The following is a 23,730-nucleotide window of genomic DNA, read 5'->3' on the forward strand; positions in this document are numbered from 1 at the left end:
CACTATAATCTATTGTAATACTAATACAACGGTAACCTTGCACCGGGACGAAGGAAGTATCGGATTCAAAAAGTTTAATCCCTTTTTTTTTTCTTTTTTTTTTTTAATTTTTAACAGAGGGAATATAAAATAAAGAAAGAAACAAAAAAGAGATTAACAAAGATACATAGGAGAATGGCATGACGTCACGTCAACATGCATAGTGAAAGTTTAGTTATAAGTGCGTTATCCCAACAAAACCAATCCTGTCTTGACTTAATTCCACCTACTCTTCTAAATTCATATAGCTATTAATTTAATATAAATAAATACTGATATGTTTTTTTTTTTTTAAAGAAATTCAAAATGTTAGCGGTTAGAATATGAAAGAATACGTACATATATTTATATTTAATGATATACAAATCATCTAAATAAGATAAGAATTTTATAAATCTCTTAAATAAGATAACCAACATAAATACAATATATTGTTTTTAAATATATTTTATCTGCAATGAAAAATAATTTAATTTTAATATGCTAACACTTATATAGAAGTTTAAAATATTTAATGTAACGTTTAATATTATTAGATGGTGTATTTTTTATTTTTTTTTATGTATTTTGAAATGTTAATCAATTAATACCCTAACCATTTCATTTTTATGTTTTTTTTTTTTTTTTTCATATACAGGGTTTTAATACATTAAAATAAATATGAGATTAAATGCGCTTTCTCTCTCTCAAAAAATCATTACATTATCTTAGATTACCGTAACAATATATATTATTGTACTTTAAATAATTGCCGTGAAAATTAACAATAAGTTTTTCTAATAAAAAATTATTCCAAAAAATAATCCAATAATCCACAATTATATATATACCACATTTCTAATAAGTGTCTTGAATATTAATGATTCATTGGGTTGGAATGACCCTTTACATTCAATGGCAAAATTCCAATGTGTCGGGTCGTGTCGGGTCCTAATTAATTAAGGCTTCCCTCTACATGTTATTTCTATCCATCCACTTGACAACATTAGAGTAATTGAAATGGCATCCAATGTTTCTAACAATATGTTAGTGACTATAATTAAGGTTGTGTTAAAATCATTAGCTTAAAGGTTCAACCATATCAAATCAACACTTCAAATTAAATCATCGGTTAAGGCGAGAGTTACAGTGCTGATTTAAAAAAATAAGCATTGAGCTTAATCGAAGGTTATTATGTACTATATTAAAAAAAATTTAAAAAAAAAAGGGAAAAAAAGAAAATGATTCATTTTTTCGTTAAACTAATAGCAATAAATGATATGATACGGTGATGAAAAAGAAATAAAAACAAAGGGTTGGTTGATTAGTGGTTTTTGTTTTTTTGAAGATTTGTCAAGATTTTCACTATTTATCAAAAAAAAATATATTAAATCAAATATTTATTTTTTATTTTTTATATTATATTAAAATCAATTTTATATTCAAAATATCACATTATACAACTATTTCAATTGAAAATTTTTTATATTCAAATAACAACTCAAAATCCAAACTCACGAACAAAAACGCCTCTATTGATTTATTTTTCATTTTCATTTTGCTGGCATATAAAAACTTTGGTAGTAGGCCCATGGAAATTTCTAATGGATTGAACAAGATGAAATTGGGCTAAAGTTTTTAAGAAGAAGATGGAGTTGTTTTTCTTTCATTTTTCATAATCTTTTTTCTTCTCATTTTGCATTAGGATTAGAAGCTAGAATTCTTGCAAGGGTGTGTATGTTTGGTGTTCAGATTTAAATAATAAAAAATTTGAATTAAAATAGTGGTATGATGTGATATGTGCGGATATTGATATAATATTTTGAATAAAAAATTAATTTATAATATAATATAAAAAAAATAAAAAATAAAAATATGATTTGATATTTTTCTAGAGAAACTTTTTAATGAATAATAGAAATTTGATGAAATGTGATAAAATAATACACTTTTGTGCCTTGTGTTTTTCCTTCAATTGATTTATATTATTTTTAATAAAAAATAATTGCATACTACCAAAATCTCGCATTGAGTTGCCTAAAAATCCACCATTTTTCTCAAATGATATTTAAGGTCAGAATCAATTTTTTTTTTTTCTCTCTTTATTTTTCTTATTGAAATATATAGTGAATATAACTAAGTGACGAGTATAGACATATAGTATTAGGGATGGCAATGGTTGGGTTCAGCTGGACTCGAGATCCAACCGAATACACATGGTTAGACCCGAGACCCAAATTGAACCTGACTATACCGATCGGACCCGAACAATACCCATTGGACCCGACAGAGCCGAAAAAAATTATAATTCTTAAATTTTAATTTAGAATTGGACCGGAACTCTGATCCGAAGTCGACATATATTAAAATTTATATATTTTATTAAAAAATATTATAATAAAATAATAAAACATTAATAAATTAAACTACAAATATATTTTTAATATAATTTATATTATATAAAATTATTTTTTCATATATATAATTGATATATTATTAATATATTAAGAGTTACGAGCACACAATATCCGATCTAGACCCAATTTGATACCCGATAATTAGATCCGATCCCAAATAAATGGGTCGGATTCGAGTCAGTCTCAAGTTTACCTGAACTTATTGTCATTCCTATTTAGTATGTCATTTTCTAACAATAACATGATTAAAAGCTAGTATTAATTATGATCATCTCTTTACAGTATGTCGTTTTTTCATGTGAAATATAAGAAAATGTATAGATAATAAAAAAATAATGAATATGAGTGATATATTAATATAATTTTAAAAAACATGTATATATTTTTTATTGAAAGAACACGAAGATTTCTAACATATTATTATATTCATCACTAGCAACTCTCGATGTTCCTGAGAATTTATAACCATAGATCTTAAGGATTAATTAATAAAATATTATGCAAAAATAAGTTTGTTTGTCCATATTTTTTTAACACGGTTTTCAATATATATATATATATTATCTTTTTACAAAAGTTAATATTTCCCTTCGTCCTATAACTATGTATCCGTTTATTTTTTGCACGGAATTTTTAGAAATATTAGTATTATATTGAGATGTAGCAGGAATAAAGTAGAAATGACTAAAATAATCTTATTAGTATTGTGTGATATAAAGATAATGACATTTGTCTAATATATTGTAAGTTGTAAGAGTATTTGTAATATTAGGTAGATAGTACAGTTACTAAAAAAGAAAATAAATATTTTGTTATAGAACAGACTAAAATGAAATAATTGATACTTTGTTATGGGAGGAAGAGGAGTATTATTTATATATTACAAAGTTAAAAACAAATTTTTCACCGTTGAATTAAAAGAGTAACGAGTCATGACTAATTCTTGAAAATTTCAACTTCATTCGACTGTTAGCGAAGTATAAATTTTCAAGTTTTCTTTTAAATTATGCAATCTTGGACGAAAATGTCTATTTTTTCTTTATTATTATTATTATTATTATTATTTCTATATTTGTGGACGGATTTGGCCTAACATATGACCCTAACACTAAGATTAATTAAAGTGAGTTTTTTACTAATGTTGGGCTTGATGACACTTGTGGGAGTAAATAATTTGTTAAGAAAAAATATTTAGAGTTATGAGATAATTAGCTTCGTGAGAAAAAATTAGAGTAGACAATATTGGGTATATGCGAAGCTAATTGAGCAATCTTACGAAGAAACGTGCGTGCTCTTAAATTTTTTTTTTTTTTATATCTTTTAAAATAATTTTTGATACATCTCTATTGTAAGTTTTATTTGTTCTTCATGAAGAGTTATAATGTCTGGATTGAAACCCTCAAATATTGGTTGATGCAGCCGAATTGAGTTAATATTTGCTTGTGTTTTCTATTTTTGGTATTTTCATTGTATATATATAGTTTGATCGTATAGCAAACAATCTGTCTATAGGATTTAATCGAATTTGAGACCAACAACCCTTACTCATAACATGCAAGAGTATTTGAATATACTTACAATATGTAAAAATAAATACCAATTTCCAATAACAGTGATTACAATTATTAATATAAAAAAATAGGTGTTAAATTTTTTCAAATCAAATGAGAAATGTCACATGTAGGATATATTGTTCTATAGTACTTCATAGAGCTGTTAACGATCCGACCCGAGCCAAACTGAACAAAATTTTAAGTGTTCGTTAACGTTCGCGAACAAGGCTCGTGTTCGTTCGTTAAGCTTTCGAGTTCGTTGGTAGTGTTCGAGCGCGGCTCGTTAAGAATTTTTATTGTTTGAGCTCGTGTTCGTGTTCGGCTCGATTAAGCTCATTCAAGTTCATTCGAATTCGTTTGTCTTATTTTTTTAAATTTATATATAAATTATAAAGATTATTTTATTTATATATTTTAAATTAATATTTTATTTATTTATAAATTATAATTTTATAGATATATATAATATTTATAATAAATATATTATTTAAACGAACGTTCGCGAACAAAGTTCGGGCTCGTTCGTTAACCAAACGAGCTTGTTTATGTTGTTCGGCTCGGCTCGTTAACGTTTGCGAACGAGCTTTAACCGAGTTGAATCGAGCCGAACCGAGCCGAGTTCGTGAACTCGGCTCGGTTCGTTTAACAGCTCTAGTACTCCATCCGTATAAAAAAAAAAAAAAATCTCATTTTTTTAATTTTTATTTGTTCTAAAACAATAATTTTATTTTTAAAAATAATCATATCATCTCAAAAAAAAAAAGAAATTTCATTATTATTATACAAATATTATTATTTTTTATACAAATATACTCGTAGTAATATTTTAATGTTTTTATGACTTACTTTCAATATAATGTTATTATTTTTTAATCTTGTGTTACATTTCAATTGGGTTATTGTTTCGAGAGTGAAAATGTATGTTTATTATCATTGATACAAAACAAGAAATTATAATCTCTTAGAATTTGATTCAATTTATTAGTATTATATAATCATTGTAATTAGTATAAAAAAAATTATTTATTATTAAAAAAACATCATATCTAAATCATTGTTTAACTTTTTATATATATATATATATATATTTTTTAAAAAAACCCTTCGTGCATTACATAAAATGAAACCATGCAATCTTGATTGATCATATTGATTAAAGATATCTTGATTTCTCATTTTCTAAGGCTTGGTTTGTTTATATTTTTATTTTGAATTTAAATTTAAACAGTGGTTGATTGCAATTTTTGTAATAAAAATTATTATATTCTATGTTCAATATAAAATGATTAGTATTTTTATTTCGGTTAGTTTACATAATTTATTTATTTTTTAAAATTAATTATCCATTTGAATCGTATTTTAAATTTATAATAATATATATATTTAAAATTTTAATTAAATTATTTGATTACCTTAATATTACTTTATAATTATTTAATTATAAAATAATTATTTAGATTAATATATTTTTTAATTATTTATTAACTATGTGTTTCTTTATTCAAAAGTATCAGTTTTTTACTATTTAGTTTTTGCCTATCTATATTTTTTTTTCTTTCACAAACATCCTATGAAATATTATTTTAATATCAAATCAAACCAAATTCCTTATTAATTTGAAATTGGCTGTTCGATTTGAGATTTTATTTAAATAATATTTTGATCATAATATTTTATATAAAAAATATATTTTTATCGAAAACTGTATCAAGTAAATAATATTAATTTTAATTTAAAATAATAAAAAAGCTAACCTTATAATTTTTTTTTAAAAAATTATCATATTTCTCAACACTTTATTTTGGACTTTGAAATATATTTTTATAAAAAAATATAAGAATTTTATAGTAAAGATATTTTAAAAAAATAAAAATTTCAAAATGAATAAAATTTCAAATTCCATTTATTTCTCTAACGGTGGATGTCATACCATCAAATTTGCTATTTGATTTGGATATAGTTCTAAAAGATTGAAGAGCTTTGATCAGACTTTCGAAAAGTTTCGAAATTTTAAAACTTTTAAAATAATAAAAAATTAATAATTGATAAAAAATTTGTAAAATAAATATATATGTGTGTGTATATATATATATATATATATATATATTTTTTTTAGAGTAGATTATAAAACAGCCAATTTTAATAAAACGTCGCTGCTGATAGAGTATATACCCAGGCAGGGTGGTTTCCTTTGTTCTCTCTACCGGACGGTGACACATGGCGGCGGCGCTGTTGGGTGACGACGGCCGGGGCTACGACCTCGCGCGGAAGTTGGAGGCCCATGGAGTCTGGCGCTCCTGGCTCGGCGATACGCTTTACCAAAGCTTCATTTCCTTCCTCTCCTCTCCCTCCAACTGGGAATCCTTCATGCGAACCGATGACTCCAAAACTAAGCCTCAGATCCATCTCCAACTCCGCGTGCGCGCACTCCTCTTCGACAAGGCCTCCGTGTCTCTCTTCCTCCAATCTCCTGCCCCAGTGGCAATCTCTAATCTAAACCCTAATTGTGAGTGTTGGTTTCTTTCTTTTTGCTCCCACCCTTACCCTGATTTAATTTCAGTTTGAAATTGAAATTGAATGAAAAGGGAATTGCACGCCGCGGTTTTGAATAAACGAAGAAACTGAAATTTTTTGTGGATTATGGGGTTATTTGTGATTTCAGAATCTCGGGTTCTTGGAAGTGGAACGAATTGAGCGTTCTTCTGTATTTTCCTTTTTCTTGGGGTGGACTACATTAGAATCGTTTCAAGTTATATGTATTTAGGGTTTTTTATTTTGCATTCTTTAGGAGAGTGGAGTAATTTAATTCTGGCTGAGATTATTCCTATTAAGTGCTTCTAGATAGAATTTTAATGATCTTCATCAATTCAAAATTATTTAGATGTCTGATTTCTGCTAAATCATAATTGAAGCCTCTGTAGATCCTCATCTTGTTCTAGAACCTCTTGCAATGGCTTAATATTTTACCTATTTTGATGGTTTTAATATCATCTTGCTTTTTGTCATCCTTTATACTATTTGGTCAATAACAGTTCAATCATGTCTATATGCTTGGGTATGGGGTGATTCTTTGCTTATTTCTCTTCTTTAGACATGTTTATACTTTCGATTGCTAAGAATGCCTGTATTGTTTATCAATATTATGTTTTTTAATTCTTAATTCTGTATTTGATTGTGAAATTCTCCAGATTTGGACTTGCACGGCGATGATGTATATTTCACTTTGGAAAATCTGGATAGCATTCATCGCCAATCAGGAGTTGCTGCTTCAAATACAATGTTATCAAAGGTTTCCAGAACTGTTTATTAATATGATTATATCTTAATTGCAATTAATTGCGGATTCTATTGACTTTGGATGGAAAGTGCATATATTTCCTAAATTTAGAAGTGTCCGGAAAGTTTTTGTGCTACTTTTGTGGGACGATCAGGGAAAGAGGAGAATAAACTATCGTATCGGAGTTGGGAAGACTTACTTGTCCTGGTCAGTAGCCTGTTGTATGATCACTCAGTAACTTGACTGCAAGAATCACTGTCTTGCCGAATCCTTTTATCATTGGATGTCTGCACATTGTCTCGAGCCTTTCAACCTAGAGACCGCGAATGGATCTGCGGGCACACAAAATTTGTGCTCCTGTGCTCTAACTCATGTATATAATAGGGACAATCTACTCCAGTTAGGAGCTCGTGCCAAGTACATGGTCTGATATTTAAGGAACATGCTAGCTTTGATGTTGAGTATTAGCTTCGATATTATTGCTGAACTTGTGCACTTTTTTATCTCAGAAACTCCGGAAATTTATCATGCATTTAAATCCTTGGACATTATAATCTTGTACTCTATAATTTTCTCTAATTTGAGGAGCTGCTTTTGGTTCAGTCTGTATTATAGAACCTCTTTCAAAGTGGCTAGAAGGAATGGCATTTGAGTTTTGCAACTTTTGTTTTTGAAAAATTTCCTGTGCAGCTTTAAACTCAAAATGATATCATGTTTCATGTTTTGATATTTGGTGAACTCATATGGCCATGCGCTTCCCTTAATTTATGTATTCATATGATCCTAGACTTGTATGAAAGGATATTGAGTGCTTTTATTTATCATTGATTCAGAAATCATTGTATCATTGTACACTACTGATTACCTAATGATCAATGTTTTGTCTCTCTGTTACATATTATAGAGTTCTCTCTTTGAACTTCTCTCACGCCATTTAAAATGTCATGTTTGTTACTACTATATGTTTCTTTATAAAGTTCTTTTTGTATTCAACTATAACCTGCTCAATGTGCTGGTGTATCTCTTAGTTTTTGTTCTGTCACTCCTATTATAGTTTGACGTTTGTGAGCAATATTGCTCTCTGCAGGTGCATTCTAAAGCATCTATGAATGCTGCATCAAGATATAGCGAGTTGGAAGCTGATGCTACATCCCAAAGATTTAAGTCCGATGATTTCCCAGAAACATGGTATAGTCAGTTCTTTGAGAAATACAAGGTTAGTAAACCTTATAGACCGATGCTTGAGGATGGAGAACGGAACCCTGAACAGATGCGTACTTATCTTAGAATAACAGAAAACAACAAAAGAAGAAGGGCGGTTTTTAAGGATAATGTATCAAGTTTGCGACCAAATTCAGTTCCTGACGAAAGTTCTCTTGGTGAAGATATGCTGCTTTTTCCTGAGGCAATGTTTAATTTTAATTGTGTTCCTGAAAGTGCAGTCATCCGAACCAGTAAACTGGAAATCAATCAGAAAGTGCCATTCAATGGAGTTTTGGATACCTTACCTCAGATAATGACTAAGAGCCCTTCAATTAACCCAATTATGATTGAGAGACTTGGCATCAGACCTGAATATCTAAACATGGAACAAGCACGTGGAAGGTCCGGTTACCAAAGGAATAAGAAACTTCTTAGTCATGATCAAGCATCACAAATGTCGCAGAAGGTGGTTGCACGGTTGCTAACCAATGTGGGCTTTGAATCTTCCTCGGAGTTGTCTATCGAAGTTATTGCACAGCTTTTGAGTGGTCATGTCTGTAAATTAGGTCGCACTTTAAAGCTCCTCGCGGATAGCTATAGACAGCAGTGCTCTGCTACTGAGTTAGTAAAGATGTTCCTTCAAACCACAGGATCTAGGTCAGTTTTGGATACTCTATGAGATGCTCCAGGTGTTTCTGTTTTTCAATTTCTGGTTTTGAACATAAGGTCTCGTATATTGCCCTGCTATGATGCTTGATGGCTCACAATATGAATAGTCTTACAAAAGTAGTTAGATGTCGATATTCTATGGGATGCTTCAGGTGTTTCTGTTTGGCTATTGCTAGTTTTGAATGCTATAATGCTTGATGACTCATAATATGAATATTCTTTTAAAGCTAGTTAATCCATTACTGCAAGAAACTAAGACTGCTTCAGTCTGTAGGAGACTGAATTAGAATTAATAATATGTTTTGATATAATAAATGTTTCTCTACATGTTGAAATCAATCCTGTAGAATAGTTCATAATTTTGATGGTTAGGCTGTTGATATACTATACTCACTGCTGCACTTACCTACATTACTATATTGTACAATATCAAATTATGTATATACATTTCAGTTAGTGTATTGCTTGAAATTTCTATTATAGATCCCTCCAATTAGTTGTAATCATTAGTATGAATTTTATTGCTATTTAGTAGTTGCACTGTCCTGGGAGCATGCTTATTGCCGAAGTTACCTGATAAGTTGTTTCATGGTTTACTTTCAGTAACCTGGGTGCCCTGGCTGAGGTTATTAAAGATAACATTAAGAATGTTGCCCAACAAACTCAGCAGCAGCTATTGGTCCAGGCACAGTTGCAATCACAACAGCAGCCTTCCATGCAGCAGTCACAGCAGGTGCGTCCAACTTTCCATCTTATTGGAGATTCTGTCTTGTTGGGTAGTCTTTGGGCATGACACTTTGCATATTTAGTAAAACTTATGTTTTTGCTATCTCACCTCATAACTGAATACCAACATTATTATACAGTTGAGGTTAGTCCTGCAGTGCATGATATGCTCCCGGAAATGATTGATCTTGGATCAGGGGAAAGCAAAACTCTTATGACTATGTGATAGCATTCTAATAGTTTCTGGTTCCAATTTAGACTGTTGTCGGTATAATCCAAAATTACATTATAGTTTCTCACTTTAATTATTTCACAGATCTTGAGACAGATAAGCCCACAGATGCAGCAGCAGATGAACAATCCGCAATATTTTGCTTATCAACAGCAGCAATGGGAGAGGATGAAAAGGAGACAACAGCAGCAGCAGCAGCAGCAGCAGCAGCAGCAGGCAACACCTCGTCCTGCCGTGAATGTGAATATGAATATGAACATGAACATGAATATGGACAAGGACAGGCCTCTAGTGCAAGTGAAGATGGAGGCTCCATCTGATTTCCCAATGGATTCAAATGCTTTCACAACAATGAATTCCAGGCACCCCCAATTGCAACAGTTAAGGCAACAGCAACTAGCTGCAATATCAACTTTGCATGCCCAAGCCAACAACAATACATTCCGGCCAATGAATTCTCTTCAAATTCCGCAAATTCAATCACCGTAGGGCACTCTTTGCAAATAGATTTGATTGCAGATCTATACCTTGATATCTGCCTACCTGATTTCAATGTAACATTGGTTTTGTCTAGGAACGTGGGAATGGTAATGGCCAGAGCACCTCCTGTAAAAGTTGAAGGTTTTCAGGAATTAATGAGTGGGGACTCTTCCCTGAAGCATGATTCTGAGGAAAACAAGCTTATATCTCCACCCAAGTAGGCAGGTTCGTCCTTGTGCATATATTTCCAAATATAGTATACCAAGGTACACTTTTGTGCTAATAGTCTGAATCCGCTAGTGAAATTCATCTATCTTAATTTTTTGTATAGTATCTAATCTTCTGTTGCGATAATATCATAATTGGTTTTTAATCCGTTGTTAGTCTTTCATCTAGATCTTTTACAGCATGTTGAATTAGAATCTTTTCATACGCCAAACTAATCTGCTGAAATATAGAATTTTCCATGCTAATTTCTCCACTTTGATATACTCAAGACTGTTAATTTGATTTTTTCGGCATTTTCATTTATGTTGCTTGATTTTTTCGGCATTTTCATTTTGATATATATATATATTACATTTTTACGGCATTTATTTTTAGAATGATAAATTGTATTTAGAAGATACAAGAGGAAAAACTGTCTATAATTAAAATAGTAATATTCCATCCGCCCAATTTCAAAGGGGTCATTTGGTTTTTATAGGGAGTTAAGAAATAATAGTATTTTATTAGTTAGTAGAAATGTGTATGATGGTCCGACATTTTGTCTTTACAAATTAATAAAGTAATGACATTTTTGTAATTTTGTATAAAAGTAGGAGTATTTTGGTATTTTTATATAAATTGATTTTGTTATATTAAGAAATGGATACCTTTGAATGAGATAAACAAAAATGGTAAAAAAGTACCTTTAAATTGCGACCGAGGGAGTAAAAATTTGCAATAATTTTATGATGTCGCATATTAGAAATAGTAGTAGGAAATTCAGGATAGAAGAAGTACTATACTATCACATAAAATTATTCAAGCCCTATTAAGTACTAACTGATCATAAGAAAGTGTTACAATTATATAGTTTAAAAAGTATTTTATCTTGTTTCTATTCACTTTAAGCATAATTTGTGCAACTTATATATATAGGTATAGGCATAGCTTAGGATATCGATAATCGAATATTGTGTTTAGGGTTGCCTATGAAAACTAGTGTTCGCTAAAGTCTAGTAACAAGTTATAAAAGCTCTTATAGCTACTGAGAAGAGAATGTTTTCTTCAAAATTTAATGTCGTTAAATTTGATGGACATCATTTAGTACATGAATACAATTCTTATCTAGAATGATTAAATGAAAGTTTTTGAATAACAGACAACTTGTTGGCGTCGTAGAGGAAGATTAGGGTGATGTAGACAACAATACTCTTGAAGTTAATGTTGTGCTGCAAGAAGTGTCGTAGAGGAAGATTAGGGTGATGTAGACAACAATACTCTTGAAGTTAATGTTGTGCTGCAAGAAGTCTCTGTTGTCGTTGTTTTGTATATTTGCTTAGAGATGATGAATATGAAGTTAATGAACTAAGATTGAATTAGCAAACACAATATGCAGTATTCATATGGAATGAGTGATGAGATAATTGATAGCCATAGCATAATGCACATCCAGACATGTTTGGCAGATTTGGGAAGTTTAAGGCTAGTCTTTGGATTTGATTTGATCTGATTTGATTCGATTCGATTCTATTATATTCTTTGTAGCCATGATACCAAAAGGGCTTTACTTACCCAATCTTGGTTGTTATATCTACCTATCTGATTTTTTATTTTTTATTTTTCTGGGAATATATCTACCTATCTGATTTGGTTCACTGTGGAGAAGATATAGTCTTTATCTGTGCTGTCTTGACTCCAAAAAATCATATTTATATGAAAGATCGAGAATTGGCCCACAAATACAATGTCTTAAATTATTCTAAACTGCTCATGCTCTAGGTTTGTTTGTTTGTTTGTTTGGGGTTTGAGTTTAGAGCTTGGTTTTTGCTTAGTATAAATTTATAGTATTTTAATTTTAAAAATACTCCTTTTGTCCTGGACAACTATACATTTGAGTTTTTGTAGTAATTAAGAACCGTAATTTCAGCACCCTGCTGAATAGTTTAAATTTAATTATTTATAATTATACTAATTTAATAATATACATTAACATAATTAATTTATATGTGTTAAGCTTGGTGCGGAAATACTTTTCTTCAGCATTTGATTTTGCAACTAAGAAAGTAATATTCTATTTGTCCCCAACTCTTATCATTTTTATCATATTGGCGTGTCTTGTTAAAAAATACTTCCTCCGTCCAAAGCGTAAAGTTTAAGAAATAATAGTATTTTAATTATAGTGGGTGGGTAAAGTAGTGTAATGACATTTTTTGCCTTTGCTTTTTGGTATAAAAAGTAATGATATGACGTAAACTAAGGGTATTTGTGGAAAAAAAAAGTAGAGCATTTAATGTAATATCCAAAAATAAAAATATGTATACTTTATTAATTTTCAATGGTACTAAAAGTAGTCATATAGATATAAATACTGAAATATTTTTAAACTTTTATAAAATATTCACTGTTTTGTATTTTTAAGGATAAAAAATATCAAAATATTATACACATGTTTATATCTACTGATCAATAAAATATTATTATTTATTCTATTATAAAAAAAGAAATGTATACTTCTCATTGAGAAAAAAGTAATTTTGATATCTGTCCTTGTATTTTGGTATTAGTATAATACTTTTGAGTGTGGCATAAATAAAAGTAGTATTTTCAGTTGGGATAGATAAATTAGTATTTTGTTATATTTTGTAAGAAAAAAAATAGTATTTTTAATGCAATAGTGTTTGTGAAAAAAAAAAAATTATTGCTATTAAAAAAATATGGTATGAACTGAACAGTAGTACTTCCTCCATCTCATATTTTATTTCATGTTATTTTTTTTTGAAAAATAATTACACACTTTAATTTTATTTTAAATTTTTTTATTTTTATTTTAATTTATAATTATTTATACTATAGAATAATTATTTTCAACAATATATTTTTAATTATTTACCAATCATACCTTTCCTAAAATACCTTGTCTACTGTTTAGTAGATACGACACCCCGTAGGTATAGGGACGGATGGAGTATTAATTTAAATTTGAAATACACTCAAACAGCTACACAATAATTAAAGTTATAATTAAATATTTTTATTATTCAACGGTAAACTTAAATCTCTGACAGTATTTTTCCAAGTTGGAACAAAGTACAACGTTAATTGGTAGTATGTCGTAATTTGCAGGGTAGTGTTGACCAGATCGGTTGATTTATTGATGTTGGATTTAATTACACTACTAATAATCGAATTATTAGTCGCTCGGCTCGGCTCGGCTCAGCTCGGCTCGATACTTTCATTCTAACAAATCTGCATGCAGATGGATAGATCTTCCATATTTTTTGAGATCCACAAGAGCATCATTTAACATTTTTATATGTTTATTTTATTTTTATTTCTTGCAACTAGATTCCCACGTTGTTGACGGAATCTGATTTGTTTGTTTTTTATTTTTAATTTGAAGTACTGTTTATATTGAGTATGAAGCAACATTCCTAAAATATAAATATGACATTTAAATAATAACCTGAGTTTAAATTTAGGCTAACTTCGTGATTTCATGAAATTGTACCAAATTTTTCGTACTTTTAAAACTACGTTAAACTCCCTCGTGGTTTCAAAAATTTTGCGTCTAACCCTCCGGTCCTTATTTAACGGTATTTGACCTAAATGCGCTCAATCTGCGAATAAATTTTATAATATTAATTTCTAAACCCCTAAAATTACAAATATATTTATTTTTTTATATTTATCTTAAAAAAATAGTAAATATACTCAAAAATAGTTATTTTTTTTAGGTTTTAAGAGTTTATTTTTATTATTTTTTTAGGCTAAATATATAAAAAAAATAAATATTTTTGTAATTTTAGAGGTCTAGAAATTGAGATTCTAAAATTTATTTGCAGTTTGAGCGCATTTAGGTCAAATACCGTTTAATAAGGACCGCTGAGGGGGTTAAACACAAAGTTTATGAAACCACATGGAAGTTTGATGAGTTTTAGAAGTACGGGGGATTTGGTGCAATTTTTATGAAACTACGGGTGGATTTTGTGCAATTTAGCCTTAAAGTTATGTACATAAATATTAGTTTCCTCTTATTGTTTCATTTGACTATTTATGTCTATTCCAAATTAATTGTACCATATTTATCATCATAACACTACTTACTTATATTTTTATATTAAATCAAAAAAATATTGTTATAAAGGCAATTTATTATTATTATTTTTTAAAAATATATATTGTCTTCATTATTAATAAAATATCAATATTTTTAAAATTTTGCACCACAAAAAAATATGTTTCAATTGATATGCACTACAAGAAATTATCAATTTTGTAACGAGGTTTTTTCGTTCCTAAATTCATTTTTTCCGTTACTAAATAATATTAGAGACGGAATTAGAGATGAATTACATTAGCTACGTGAACTTTAGGAACGGAATTTCGTTACAAATATACTATTTTTTTTGGTAGTAATAGGACTTAAAAAGTACTACGTACAAACATAATAAAAATATACTATTTTTGTTAGTTTACAAAGTTGACATTTGTTTTTTTTATTGTTGATATTCTAATATTAATTATTATATCAAAATATAGTGAAAATCAAGAGAAAAAAAATAAAAATAAGCTATTAGTATCTTATAATATAATGTCATTTGAATAAAAAATTATATAAATATAAATATATATTTTTATAATATTTTAATGTTAAAATAAGGTATGTAAAAAGTAAGTGAAAATATTATAAAAAATTTATTAAAGAATTGATAAAATAAAAAATAACAAGATAAATACAAAAAAACAGTAACAAATTAATTATTATTATTAAAATAAGAACAAAAGAATTATAGACAAATAAAACTGTTTAGTATAAATAAATTGTGTATAAAATAAACGGAGTAAATGCAATAAAAGACTATAATGCAGCAATTCATTATTGTTTGTCATTTACAGCTCTACGAACAAATTAAGTTTACGAATAAATATATTTATATATCAAATCCAAACCTCATATGTAAGAACATTTCTTGTATGTTGCAATAATGAATTCATTGAAGTTTGAGAGCTTCGATTGGCCTTCCAATGAGAGACAAAACAGTCCCACAAATATGCTTCGAAGACAAACCTGCTTCTTCCATTTGATCCTGTGGAGCTCCATGATCTATATATCTGTCTGGAAGAACCATCGATCTCACCTGTACATATATATATTATTTTGTAAGAGAAAAAAATCTAATTTCTGTTATCCAAATTTATTCTTGTTTATTTTTTAGTAAAAAAAAGTTTTTTATTTTAAAAAATAAAAGTTTTTATTTTCGTCTATTTTTCTTAAAATTCGTATTCAGTCAAATAAGGTGATAGGTAGCCGCAAAGGCTTTGTGTTTGTTTGTACCTTGAGGGGTCCGTCGAGGATTCCATTGAGGCTTAGAAAGTGTGTGACGTGCGATCCAAAGCCTCCGATCGAGCCCTCCTCCACGGTGATCAGAATCTCGTGCTCCTTGGCAAGCGATCGGATTAGATTGGTGTCCAATGGCTTGCAAAATCTTGCATCGGCTAGTGTTGCGTAGACATCGTAGGATTTGAGCATTTCTATTGCTCCTAGACATTGCTGTATTATTGTGCCGTATCCGAGGATCGCAACTCTGTAGCCCTCCACGAGTATTCTTCCCTTGCCGATCTAGTAAATGTGTGCCCAAATTAGTATCCGTGACTATTCATAAAGGAAGCTTTGGCCTTGTTATCGAATAGCTAAGAGTCATATTTTGATTTTAGTTTCGTACTATATATTCTTTTTTTTTCCGGCGAAACTTTCAAATTAAATATTTAATGGTATTTCATATGTTACAAAATAAATATTTTTATTACATCAAATTCGAAACGAACCCTTATTAACATATATTAAACCTTAGATTTATACTATTTGGATTCTTGCATTTTTCGAAAAAAATATATTTTTTTTCTCACAAACTCAAACAAAAAAATTTCAAACCCGTCAAAAGAAACACACGAATGTTGATTTTATTAGAAATAATAAACAAGAGAAAACTTAGGCTATGTTTAGATACAAACGTCAAAATTTTTGTTACTATCTATCAAAAGTAATATTTTCAAAATACATATTTTTTTAAGAAAAATATTTTTTAATATTTTCACTTTTTTGAAGAAAAAAATTACAAAACTTTGTCTAAATAGAGCCTTGGTTTGAGCATTGCCGGAATACACTTAAAAACAAACACTTTGGTGATAATAAAACATAGAAGTCTCTTGCAAATATATTTGGTTTTATTTTTCGACTTTTGAATCTAAAATCGAAATAGTAGTTGGATATAATATTTTTTAAAAATAAACGATAAATTGAATAATGTGAAAATATATTTAAAAGCACGAGTAAACAACGTCCGTGCCGTCGTATTTGCACGAATACGGTCTTGCATTGTACTTACCTCAAGCGGCGTTCCTTTGTTGTCCCTGGGAAGAATGGCTCCAACGCCGTTGCCCCTCGGAAACCTGAAGCAACAAGGGCGATCGTCTATGAGAGCCGCCGTAGCCACCATATGCATTAGCTCAGCCTCGTCCGACGGTGCCATAACCACCATGTTAGGCAAGCAGGCCATATATGTCACATCGAATGATCCGCAGTGAGTTGGCCCGTCTGCGCCGACTAAACCAGCTCGGTCCATGGCGAACCGGACCGGCAACTTTTGAAGATCCACATCATGGACCACCTGCAAGTCCACGCGCATTTCACGACCATCCGAGATTGATCAAGAATTTCACTCAGTATTGATTGACTATATAATAATTAATGATGCGTATCTCTTTAACCTTAAACTTTTAAGTGAGATAGTCATTTATGACAACATCCTCTGACCTAAATTTACCTTACATGTAAGGGACGTGCTGGTTAACTATATAATGATAATAATAATCGTCCATCTAATAAGAAGTATATCATTTTCTATTTCTGTCAGTCTCAAAACAATGGTATAATTTTCTAATTTAATAATTATATTGTTTATTTAACTTAATAAATATCTTTAAAATTTACAATATATTACCCAAATATCATTAGGGGCATTTTTGTCTTTGTATTAGAAACTAATATAATAGTAATATTAAAAAAACCTACGTATAGAAAATAAATGTTGCTCTTGTTACGGAACGAAAGTAGCATTAATATTAATCTATTTAAGTTTAAATTTTAGACGAAATAGTCATTTAACATATGTTACGGTTTCTAACCTGATCGTAACCTCGTTGTAGGAAGGACGAATAAATGGCGCAAAACGGCTTGAGGCCCTCGGTGGCTAAGCCAGCCGCGAACGTGACGGCGTGCTGCTCGGCGATGCCAACATCGAAGCAACGGCCGGGGAATCGTTTTTGGAAATAGTTGAGACCCGTCCCGCCGCCCATAGCTGCGTGGATAGCCACAATCCGGCTATCGGCCTCGGCCTCTCTTATCAGTGACTCGGCAAAGTACTGTGTATACGAAAGCGTCGAGGACTTAGCCTTAATCTGCTTCCCGGTTGCAGGGTCGAACTTGACGACGCCTGAAAGAGTTTTCGGACAAAATAAGTAGATCGTCGTATGTAAACGGATGAAAGATATCAGCGATTGAACGATTTTCTAACCGTGCATCCGATCGGCTGCTGCCTCGGCCGGAGGATAGCCTTTGCCCTTTTCGGTAATGATATGGATTAGGACTGGCCCGAGCGCCGGCATCGCCTTAACTTTCTCAAATATTGTGACCAAATCCTCGACATTGTGTCCGTCCACGGGACCGATGTAATACAATCCGAGCTCTTCGAACAGCGTAGACACCGACGTCGTGAGCATCCCTTTCGTGTATTCGTCTACCTTGGCGACGACTTCGTGGGCTTGGCTCCCGATTTGCTTCGAAATGCTCTGTTTCGATTAATTTTTCAGACATCGGATTAATTTAGCCGGTAAAGACGATCTGGTAGTGTAAGAAGAAAATGATTGATCGAGTAGTTACTTTTGCAGCTTCCCGGAGCTGTCGAAATTTAGGGCTAGCTTGGAGCTTGCTCAGCGCCGTGCTGAGGGCACCGACTGGCCGGGCCGGGCCGTCGAGCGTTGCTGTGGGCAACGAAACCTGTTTGTTGTCGTTCAACACAATGATTAGGTTCGAGTCGAGGAATCCGGCGTTGTTCATGGCCTCGTAGGCTTGTCCGGCCGTCATTGAGCCATCGCCGATTACGGACACGACGCTGTTGTCCTTTCCTAGTAGATCTCTTGCCACAGCCATTCCTACAAAACAATCGATTAGTTAACACAAATCCAATCGATAATTGAACATATATAATAAAGACGTGCAACATATACTCTTTTATATATATATATATATATCTATATTATGTTATAACAACACATATACTATGTTGTATGTAATATATATTTATATTTTTATTACATATGCTGATTTGATCCAATCAATAAGCATTCTTCGCCAAATTAAATGAATGTAAACTAATTAATTCTTCTTCAAATGCATTTAGTGTTAGAATTTTAAGGATCGAACATTACCGAGGCCTGCAGAGATGCTGGTGGAGCTATGGCCGGCGCCGAAAGCGTCGTAGTTGCTCTCGTCCCTCTTGGGGAATCCGGCGAGCCCCGATGTTTTCCGGATGGTGTACATTCTTGACCTCCGACCGGTGAGAATCTTATGCCCATAGGCCTGGAAAGTAATAATTCATGTAGTTCTTTCATTACAGTACAGTAATTAACTAATTAAGAATCAATCTTATTTAATTAATCGAATTCAATTATTAATTACCTGATGGCCGACGTCCCATATGATCTTGTCGTCGGGGGTGTTGAAGACATGGTGCAGCGCCACCGTCAGCTCCACCACCCCTAAGCTCGAACTCAGATGCCCTCCTGTCTTCGCCACCGTGTGCACGATCTCCGCCCTCAGCTCCGCCGCCAGCTGCTCCAGATCCTACCATTTTTTTTTAAAAAAAAAAAATTAATTAATTAACTAATCATCGAACAGATAATTAATTAATCATCGGACAGACCTTCGTGGAGAGGTTCTTCATATGGACAGGAAAGTTAATCGTGTCCAGCAATGGCGTCGAAGGTTTCTCCAGCCAGAAATCGCTTTTCCGACCATCTCTTTTCTCACTCTTCACAATCTCACCGTACTCTTCACTCAGCCCTTCGCCGGCGCCGGAAGATGCTTTGATGCAACACTGCAACAAATTTTCCGGCCAAAATCAAACATTACAGGATATATATATATATATATATATATATAACAAACGACAAACCCTCCCTCGAATATAATTAATTGAATAATAGATACAATGTATAATGCAAGAACGAACCTGTCTTCTTCCTCTGCAGGTGAGCTTTGGGGGTGGAAGACATGCCGGTGAAGGTTTGTATGGTCTGATGAAAGCTCCAGGAACAGCCATTTCTGAGAACAGGAAGCTGAATTGCTTTCTTTGCTGCAATGAAATGAGATAATATATATATATATATATATATATATAATTGGGGAATCAATTGGGACGATTTATAACGGGCAACGTAACTGTGAAGAAATCATTTCAGACAATGATAATAAAATGGATGAATCATGTGGTAATTAGGCTATAGGTTTGTTAGTTTGGATCGGGTGTGTAACAGTGGTTTTTTTTTTTTTTTGTTTTTAACAGTTGTTTGAGTTTGTGTATCGGTGATTTTATTTTATTTTTTTTTCATAATTAATCTATTTATTTTGCTATTTTAATACTTTATTTATCACTTAATAAATTTATATTTAATTTTTACATCATTATACTTAATATTAAAAATATTTTTATATTTGTATAATTTTTTTATAAATATTATTTTTATTTTATTAGTAATATAAGGTACTAATACAAGTATATTTATCATTTTTTTTATTTTTTACTATTTTTTGATACAATAATTAATACGAAAAAAAAATAAATATAAACTTTAAAAAAGTGGACGGAAAAATATGATAGAAATCAATCTATCAATTTTTTAAATAATTGTTGTACTTTTATATATTAAAAAAAAAAAAAAAACCATTGAATATTAGTTATTATTAGACCAATATAATCAACATAATTTAATTGTTACAAAACATCCGTGGGAGTAGAATTATATACTTATTCTTCTATTTTACTCCTTTTCGGTTACCGTATCCGAAATACTATAGATACGATAATTTAAAAAATTATAATTAGTTACTAATTAAGAATAATATACTAGTAGAAATATTTATCCTATAATATTTATAATTATAAATTAATAACAAGATAATTAATTAGACTATTAAAATTAAAAAATTATAAATTAGAAAATTTAAAATGAGATTAAAGTGTGTAATATTTTTCAAAAAGTAAAAATCATATAAAATGTAAGATGGATAAAAATGACAATATGAACACGATAGGCAGGTAAGAGGGAACTCTATAATCCTTCTGTCCAGGTCATAATATTCAGTTTGAGTTTTTTTTTTTCTTTTTCTCATAGTAGATTAAAAAATAATAGTTTGTAAAATGATTTTGATATTTTTTTACGTTTTCTATTTTATATATTATAAATTAATTGTATATGTAATAATATTTTTGTAATTGATGTAAAAGCTAACGTTATTTGCTATTGGCAACTATGTTAAAAAATAGATAATTTTGAATTGACAAATGAAAATAATAAAAATATATTTTTTTAATTGAGACGAAGAGAGTATATCATATTCATATCGAACCAAGAGAATATAGTAATATTTTACAAAATAAAAATAATATTTTATCCGTCTCAACTCAAAGTACATTTTTTATCAATTTCATCAGTCTTACTAAAAAATATAAAAGTAATCACACATTGATACCAAAATATCATCTATCTTTTATGTAAATTATAAACATACCATTATACATCCAATTAACTAATAAAAAATTACTATTCTTTTTATTTTATCTATTATCAAATCCTAAATAACCCATTTGAATTGTTATGAAAAAATATATTTTTATTAAAAATCGTGTTTTAATTTTTTTTTATTGGAACAACAAAAGCTCAACTAAACACGACTTCTCTTTGTTATTTCAAAGTTTTTTTTCGATTTTTTGTTATTTAATTGTCATAAATTTTCTATAAATATATATAAAAAAATTCTCATACAAAAATTAAAACAAGAGAAGCAAACCTTTTTAAGTTGTTTTATAAAGAATTTTAGTTAATGATCGTGTGATTTCCTTTTGTGGGTGTCTTTGGAAGTGTTTGGAATATTTTAAACAGCATTTTTATTTGAAATTTTTTTCTCCAAAAGAAATATTTTGATGCTATGTTTTCAGTCTTAGAGAAATTTGTATGTATGGAAATTTTTTATTAGATATGTATGATGATATTGGTCTAAATTTAACTTACAAAGATGTGTATGAACTTAATATTTACTACATATGTATTATAGGGTTCTTTATTTTGAGGGTTTTTTTTTTCTTTTTCCTTGTATTATTTAGTAATTTTTTACTACCTATATGTCACATTCGATTTTCTTTTATGTTTTTAGTTGTTTTAATAAATTAGTTATACTTCTAATTATGCCACATTTTATTGTTTGATGGTCCCCTAAACTTATATCTCCCTCCGTCCCATAAATATAGTCTTCATTGGGTTGAACACGGAATTTAAAGAATATTGATATTATATTGGAAGTGGATAAAAAATATAAATAAAAGACTTTTTTGCCCTTGTGAGTATATTAGTATAAAAAGTAGTGACAATTGTGTAATAAAAATAAAAAAGTAAAGGTAATTTTATGGTGATATGATTGTTTATGGAAATAAGACTATTGTTTTGGGACGGACAAAAATGGTAAACAAGACTTGTATTTGGACGGAGGGAGTATAATATATTTATAGTAAAAAATTATTTTCACTCACAATTTTATTGTGCATACTTTAAGGAATAATAATAAATTTATTAATATTTTTCTATTTAATTCATTAGTTTATTATTATCTATTTGATAAATTTCATATTATAAACTCACTTTATTTTTTACATATTCAATTTTTATCTTAAAATACTATTCCCTCCGTCCACAAACTAACGTCCTATTTTCTTATTTGGAATGTCCAACAATTATTGTATTCTTTCTATTTTTATACATAAAATTTACTATTTTACCTTTACTTTATTTACTTTCATTTTCTATACACAAGATTAAGGGCAAATTTGTCATTTTATAACAAAAATCCTAATTACCTAAAAATACGTGTAAATATCAAATAGGACATTAGAAAATGGACGGAGGGAGTATTATTTTTTAATTTCCTTGTCCGAGCATTATGGTATAATTATCTCAAATGGAAAGAGTAATTTCTTACAATAAGGAGTAATAAATAGTAATTAAAATTAAAATTTTAACTATATTTTATTAAATTACTAAGATTTGTGTAGTTGTAGATTTGAGAGTTAAAATTAAAGTATAAAGTAATAAAATTTTAAATTAGAATAATTATTTAATATGATATAATTAAGTATTGATACAAATATTATAAACATTAAATTGATTTTTAATGTAATATCAAAAATAAAAGATAAGTGTTTAATTTGATATTTTAGCTTAAAAGAATTAATGAATAGTGAGATTTGTATCATTTTTTATCTCCAAAAAATAAAAAACTAAACTAATATATCTCATATTTATCACTATCAACAATCAAATTTATGTCGTCGTCTTTCTTGTTTTTCTTTTGAGTTTGAAAGGAAATTAATAAAAATACTTTTATGAGGAAATATTTTGAGGAATTGTTTTTTTTTTTTTTAATGTAAAATATTGTTTAGATTTAAAATTTGTAGGTACGATTTGTTTTTATTGTATTAATTGTGTTTAAATTATTAAAGTTAGTTTAATTTTTTTTTTTTGTTATCTAATTGTTTCGTATTTGTTTACAATTGATACAATATTCTTTTAACTTAATTTTAATTCATAAAAAATATTCAAATTAAAAAATAAAAAAAT

General features: G+C 29.5%; 2 protein-coding genes across 4 annotated transcripts; one reads left to right on the forward strand and one right to left on the reverse strand.

The window, feature by feature from the left end:
• Positions 1–6,120: 6,120 nt before the first annotated feature.
• On the forward strand, positions 6,121–14,197 carry LOC127248806 (uncharacterized). Of its 3 annotated transcripts, none has more exons than XM_051271340.1 (7): positions 6,121–6,494; positions 7,177–7,277; positions 8,353–9,125; positions 9,741–9,870; positions 10,180–10,580; positions 10,670–10,800; positions 13,906–14,197. In XM_051271340.1, exons 1-6 carry the CDS (start codon positions 6,206–6,208, stop codon positions 10,794–10,796), a joined length of 1,821 nt encoding a protein of 606 aa, XP_051127297.1. In that variant the 5' UTR covers positions 6,121–6,205; the 3' UTR covers positions 10,797–10,800; positions 13,906–14,197. The 3 variants fall into 3 exon arrangements, with proteins under 3 accessions (XP_051127297.1, XP_051127298.1, XP_051127299.1); XM_051271341.1 differs by lacking the exon at positions 13,906–14,197 and adding an exon at positions 11,942–12,665; XM_051271342.1 differs by lacking the exons at positions 6,121–6,494; positions 7,177–7,277; positions 13,906–14,197 and adding an exon at positions 7,487–7,689 and having other exon boundaries at positions 10,670–11,074.
• Positions 14,198–15,633: 1,436 nt separating this feature from the next.
• On the reverse strand, positions 15,634–20,212 carry LOC127248460 (probable 1-deoxy-D-xylulose-5-phosphate synthase 2, chloroplastic). The gene is made up of 10 exons (XM_051270801.1): positions 20,073–20,212; positions 19,764–19,937; positions 19,520–19,684; positions 19,270–19,420; positions 18,722–18,993; positions 18,357–18,630; positions 17,968–18,275; positions 17,169–17,450; positions 16,118–16,402; positions 15,634–15,920 (listed from the first exon to the last, which is right to left on the reverse strand). The coding sequence occupies exons 1-10, from the start codon at positions 20,160–20,162 to the stop codon at positions 15,774–15,776; spliced, it is 2,148 nt and encodes a 715-aa protein (XP_051126758.1). The 5' UTR covers positions 20,163–20,212; the 3' UTR covers positions 15,634–15,773.
• Positions 20,213–23,730: the final 3,518 nt, after the last annotated feature.

This window comes from Andrographis paniculata, unplaced genomic scaffold (assembly GCF_009805555.1).
Source record: "Andrographis paniculata isolate CXL003 unplaced genomic scaffold, ASM980555v1 Contig34END, whole genome shotgun sequence".
Taxonomy (NCBI): Eukaryota; Viridiplantae; Streptophyta; class Magnoliopsida; order Lamiales; family Acanthaceae; genus Andrographis; species Andrographis paniculata.